The following is a 6267-nucleotide window of genomic DNA, read 5'->3' as shown; positions in this document are numbered from 1 at the left end:
GCTAGCATTTTTAAAATTTAGATTTGTAATAAACACGTCTCCATCACATTCAACATATTATTGAATTGGAAAATGGATTACGGATGGTTTTGACATGTTATCTAGATGGAAACAAATATATTTAAGAGCCAGTTCAAAAAAATATATATATATTTAAGAAAAGAAAGAGAGTAAATCAGTGTCATTCAAAGAAGTTAGTTATCAATAAAATAACCTTTATGTAAAGATTGAGTAAAAAGATAAATAAGGAGGACCTTGCTGTATATGTATTTTGTCACAAAAAAAAAAAACATTGATGTGTACGTAACTAAACTTTTTTTTTTTGGTCAGCAGCACGTAAGTACTAAAAGTTAAAGTAGGAGAAATGGTGGAAGAATTAAAATCGCAGAAACCAATAGTGATATTTTAACCAACTTTAATCGCAAAACTCATTAGACCCAAAGCATATTTGCGAGAAGGATCCTTGGAATCTGATGCGGGAAGGAAACTAAACCTCTCTCTCACGGATCTCTCCTCGAAGATCTCTATCGCAAATCCGAGGTAAATCTCCTCCCTTCACATTTCGTTTGATTGTGGTTTAAATCTAGAGTTTCGATCGCGACTGTGATCTGGATGGGTCTGATATGTCAGATCGCGATTTGATTGTATGTTACCGAATTTGAATTCTCTTTGGGGATCCATTTCGTGTTTCGATTTGGATCTCTTGATTTGATTTTGATTGTTAGGGTTTGTCATCTCGACTAGATCTAGCCTATGATCTCATGTTATATAGATTCTGGAGTCTTTTTTTTTTTTTCTATTAATGCTCCTCTGTTCTGGATTGTTTATTGTTTAATAGAACTCTAGATGACTGTTCCCATCGGAAATCATATTCTTCTTCTGCATTTTGTCACTTGCAGGAGCTGAGTAATTATTTGGCATTTAGCACTCATTCACTCACACATCTCTTCTAGTTGACAAGAGACTGGTTTCAACGTCAGGTAGAATGTACACCAATATGCCATTTTTTTTATCAGTATCATTCTTTTTTTTATATGTCTATGTTTCAATCTTCTCTATTTATTGAAAGATTGTCATTTGCTTTTTTTTTTTTATCCTTTTTTGTAGCTTTCCTCCCCCCCTTTCATGTGAGTTTGCATCGATTGATGTAAGCCAGCCGACGTGTTGGGAGCTGTAAGTTTCTGTTTCCAATTTTCAGTCTTTTGGTTTCTCCGAGAATACATTTGTCTAATGATTATAAGCTGTGTTTTGCAGATTTGGGTTTGGTTGAGTCACGTTTCCCCCAGCCATGTTCGTTCAAAGACCCGTTTTTCTTGGGTCTCTCCTGTTGGGTTTCTTCTTCTTCTTTGTAAACGGGCAAAAATGCTCAAAGTCGAGTTCTTTGGTCGGGTACGAGTCCGAGTTCAGGATGTTGCAACACCAGCTCCGTGGGGTTTTCACCGTTCTTGATGATTGTTCCTTTAGGGTTTCACGTTTCGATATGCTCTCTGGCTCTGATGTTCATTGGTGGGGTGCAATGACTTCTGATTTCGAGAACATGACTGATAGTGGCTTCGTCATCTCTGATCAGAAGCTTAGTCAAACATTCAATAACCAGTCTTTCGTCGTCCGTTTGTTGGATAATGTTACATGGGATAGTATAGGAGTGGTTTCGGTTTGGGATTTGCCTACTGCTTCTGATTTTGGGCACGTTCTGCTCCCCAATGCTACAGAGCAAGATTCGTCTTCTTCTTCGAAATCTGAATCACCTCCTTCAGAGAGTAAAGATGCTGCTACCAATAACAGTGAGCCCTTAAAGGCTCCTACCATGTTTGATAATTGCAAGAAGCTTTCGGATAAGTATAGGCTCAGGTGGACCCTGAATGTAGACGAAGGTTATGTAGATATTGGTCTAGAGGCTACAACTGGTTTGCTGAACTACATGGCGTTTGGTTGGGCTAAACCGAACACTACCTCAAACCTTATGCTGAATGCTGATGTTGTGATTACCGGGATTAGAGAGGATGGCTTCCCTTTTGCTGATGATTTCTACATTACAAAGTCGAGTGTATGCTATGTCAGGGATGGTTTTGCCGCTGGGGTTTGTCCTGACACTGTGTATGAAGGACCAGATGCAGTTGGTTCTTCGGTGAATAACACAAAACTTGTTTACGGGCATAGGATAGATGGAGTTTCGTTTGTTAGGTATAGGAGGCCGTTGAATGATAGTGATAACAAGTTTGATTTTCCTGTGAATGCAACTGAGAATCTTACAGTTATTTGGGCACTTGGGGTGATAAAACCACCAGATGTTATCAATCCTTACTATCTACCTGAGAATCACGGCGGTGTGGAATCGGAAAACTACGGGCATTTTTCTCTTAGTCTCTCGGAAAATGTGGATGAATGTCTGGGACCACTGGACGCAGACAACAAGTATGATCAAGGTGTGATCATTGCCGACGCCAACGCACCTCTTGTTGTCACGGCTGGACCATCTGTGCATTATCCGAACCCTCCAAACCCTTCGAAGGTTCTGTATATCAACAAGAAAGAAGCACCGGTGCTGAGAGTGGAGAGAGGTGTTCCTGTGAAGTTTTCAATAGAAGCAGGACACGACGTCTCGTTCTACATAACTTCAGACTTTCTCGGTGGGAATGCTTCTCTAAGGAACAGAACCGAGACGATCTATGCAGGTGGGCAAGAAACTCATGGAGTATTGTCGAGTCCGTTAGAGCTCGTTTGGGCTCCTAATAGAAACACACCTGACCAACTCTATTATCACTCGATTTTTCAAGAGAAAATGGGTTGGAAGGTTCAGGTTGTGGACGGTGGACTCTCGGATATGTACAACAACAGTGTTAATCTAGATGATCAGCAAGTAAAGTTCTTTTGGACCATAGTAGGTGATTCAATATCGATCGCAGCTCGTGGCGAGAAGAAAAGTGGCTATCTTGCAATTGGTTTCGGCAGCGAGATGGCAAACAGTTATGCTTATGTTGGTTGGTTTGATAGAAACGGAACAGGACATGTAAACACGTACTGGATTGGTGCAGAATCAGCTTCCTCTATTCGACCCACAGTCGAAAACATGACATATGTGAGATGCAAATCCGAAGAAGGGATCATCACGCTGGAGTTCACCCGCCCCTTGAAACCTTCCTGCAGTCATCGAGACAGACCCGAGTGTAAGAACATGATCGATCCCACCACTCCTCTTAAAGTGATATGGGCGATGGGTGCTAAATGGACAGATGGTCAGTTAACAGAGAGAAACATGCACTCGGTTACAAGTCAGAGACCTGTCCGTGTCATGTTGACGCGTGGATCAGCAGAAGCGGAGCAAGACCTCAGACCGGTCTTGGGCGTTCACGGATTTATGATGTTCCTCGCTTGGGGAATCTTGCTTCCAGGCGGGATATTATCCGCTAGGTACCTGAAACACATCAAAGGCGATGGCTGGTTCAAGATTCATATGTATCTTCAGTGCTCAGGACTAGCCATTGTCTTCCTCGGCCTCCTCTTCGCAGTAGCTGAACTCAACGGTTTCAGTTTCAGTTCATCCCACGTTAAGTTCGGTTTCACAGCCATAGTTTTGGCTTGCGCTCAGCCCGTGAACGCCTGGCTAAGGCCGGCGAAACCTGCTCAAGGAGAGCTAATGTCTTCGAAGCGATTAATCTGGGAGTACTCTCACTCGATCGTTGGTCAATCCGCTGTTGTCATTGGTGTTGTTGCGCTCTTCACGGGAATGAAACATTTGGGAGAACGGAACGGAGCAGAGAACGTAGACGGGCTTAACTGGGCACTTGGGTTATGGGTGTTCCTGGGAGTGGTGACCGTTGTGTATTTGGAGTACAGGGAAAGAGGAAGAAGAAGAGCGAGGAACCTGAGCAGAGGGAACTGGGTCTTGGGGAATGTTGAAGAAGATGATTCGACTGATCTAATAGATTCAAGAGGAGGTTTCAGAGATAAAGATGATGAAGAAGGTAGAAATGGAAGGAGGAGTGAGATTCAGTTAGAGCCGTTGAAATAATAGTAACTTTCTTTATTCAGATCATTTTCCTTTATTTTTTTTTCTCTTACCGAACAAACAAAAAAGAAAGCAACAAGAGGAGTTTTGTCTTTTACGGTTTAATACTTTATAAATGCAGCGGTCTGTATCTATGCATATTAGAATTTGTATACCTTTGACTCTTTGAGCACATTTGAGATTTATACTACACAAACCAATTGTGAAGGCCTTTTTCCCTTTCTCTCTCTAGCTTATCGCTTATCTCACCTTTATTTTTTTTTTAAATTATACAGAGATAATCTGGCCCCACAGAAGTGGTTCAGACTAGTAATATGTTGCCACATGTCGGTCTTCTGTCTCTGGCAATGCCGAAATGTTAATTCCCCAGTGGCCGAGATTCGAACTCAGGTGGCAGAATTCACAACTGTGAACTCTTTACCAACTGAGCTAGAAGCCCCGGTTCTCACCTTTAATTTTCATAGAGTGTAGATTTATACTTTGCATTATGTGGCTTTCTTGGTGACTGTGCCAGCAAATTGTTGATCCGATCTTGTTTCTCCGCATGGTTTTGACTGATTTTCTCTAGGCCTTGCAGGGCTTACTGTCATTTTGTCTCCTACTGACCAGGACGATTAAGCAAAAAAAAAACAGATCGCAAATCTGCTGGTACCTGATACAACATGGCTTTCACGTTGACAGATGGTGATGCTGGTAATCCTATTGGCGTTTGTGGATTGAGTGGGAGTCCGTCGAGACCGAGCTGCAGTATTTCAGACGGCTGAATAATTGGGTTTCCGTCAGAATCGATCTGGGGAATCTAGAAAAATGGTGTAATGTCTGGGTTAAGCTGCAATAATCCACCATGGGGGTTGTTGGTGTTCATGTTGCTTGTTATTGCACCGGATGTGTATTCTCGCGTCATTGTGGTCTGTGTTTTCATGTAAGAATCTTTGGAGGTTTTTTTTACTGAGTTCTCCTTTCTTCTGGCGCTAAATGATGGATTTCAAAATTCACTTTGAAAATTAGGTTTAGGGGTTTGAGGTCTTGTATAAGAAGAAATTTGTAAAAATATATGTAAATTGATGATTTCGTATAAAGAGGTATCTGATTGATAGTACAAGTAGAAAATTTGTGTATAAATATCGAGGATATCTAAAAATAGGAAACATATGTAAATATTGAGGATATAAAATTGCTTAGAATGATTTCCGATCCCCACCTCCTTGTCCTTGATTGAATGTTTTTATGGTCATTCTCAATGTTTTGATCTACGTTATATTACAGTTTCAATACATCATTTTGGTGTGGCCATTTCTTGAGCTCGGCATGCATCCTAAACTTTTATGGTCTCATTATCTTTTTACGAATCCAAAGAATACTGAATCAAGTATTCGAATGAGGTGAAATTTACTTCCAACATACATGATCATAATTTTGGGTAGCTCTTAAATTGAATCTAAAAATATAGAATAAACATCAGATACCACATGTTCATCTGGTAAAGTAAAATAAGTAAATTAAACTTGTTCTACCGCAATTTAGATCTTCTTGGACACTTGCGTAGAAGTAATGGACGTAGGAGCCAGGAAAAAATGGCATATGTCCTCAGTAGATAAGGACTGACATGTATTGGATTCAACCGATCTAAAAATATATATTCAAATTTAGGTATGCAAATACCAACAGATTTTAAAACCTATCGCATTTATTAAAAAGAAATTTGATCACCATTTTTAGGAACAAAGTCGCTGAGCAAATTGCAGCGAGTGTAACTAGAGATCTCTGATACCAATCTTATATAGCTTTGGGTGGTCCTTGTTGGCTGAGAAACTTATTGGAAGTGGAAGCTCGGAAGGCTGGATCCTAAGTCTGTGTGTGGCCAGCGTGGTGTTTTGAGACGTGGGTTTGAGAGTGTTGCGTATTCTGCATTTTACCCTTAGTCTCTGCCCTATCTTTATTTTTTCCTTCTTTTATCTGTTTTGGTGTTTTGTACACCACTTTTCCTTCATTGTCAAGGAACAGTGGCGTCTTTCAAACCTTGTGTTTCAAAATTAATAAATCCAGTGTTATAAAAAAAAAGAAATTTGATCTTGTAACCAAAAAAGAATTAATTCCCGCAGTGGGGGAGACTTGTCATGTCCCCGATCTTATATAAGGCCATCAGGATGGACCATGGTACGAGGATACGCATCAGTCAAGTCACATGACCTAAAGACAAGCGTATCATGGTCCAAATGAATGGTTAAGTGCATCAGAAGGTTGAGATTTAGTCAAAA

The 6267-nt window shown here is 40.6% G+C and overlaps 1 protein-coding gene across 1 annotated transcript; it reads left to right on the top strand.

Moving 5' to 3' along the window:
* Nucleotides 1–333: 333 nt before the first annotated feature.
* Nucleotides 334–4222, top strand: LOC108842900 (cytochrome b561, DM13 and DOMON domain-containing protein At5g54830). Its single transcript, XM_018615947.2, has 4 exons — nt 334–540; nt 900–980; nt 1108–1173; nt 1255–4222. Exon 4 carries the CDS (start codon nt 1289–1291, stop codon nt 4010–4012), a length of 2724 nt encoding a protein of 907 aa, XP_018471449.1. The 5' UTR covers nt 334–540; nt 900–980; nt 1108–1173; nt 1255–1288; the 3' UTR covers nt 4013–4222.
* Nucleotides 4223–6267: the final 2045 nt, after the last annotated feature.

Source organism: Raphanus sativus, chromosome 2, assembly GCF_000801105.2.
Source record: "Raphanus sativus cultivar WK10039 chromosome 2, ASM80110v3, whole genome shotgun sequence".
Taxonomy (NCBI): Eukaryota; Viridiplantae; Streptophyta; class Magnoliopsida; order Brassicales; family Brassicaceae; genus Raphanus; species Raphanus sativus.
Note: the sequence above shows the minus strand (reverse complement) of the source record. Positions and strands in the feature narration are given on the sequence as shown.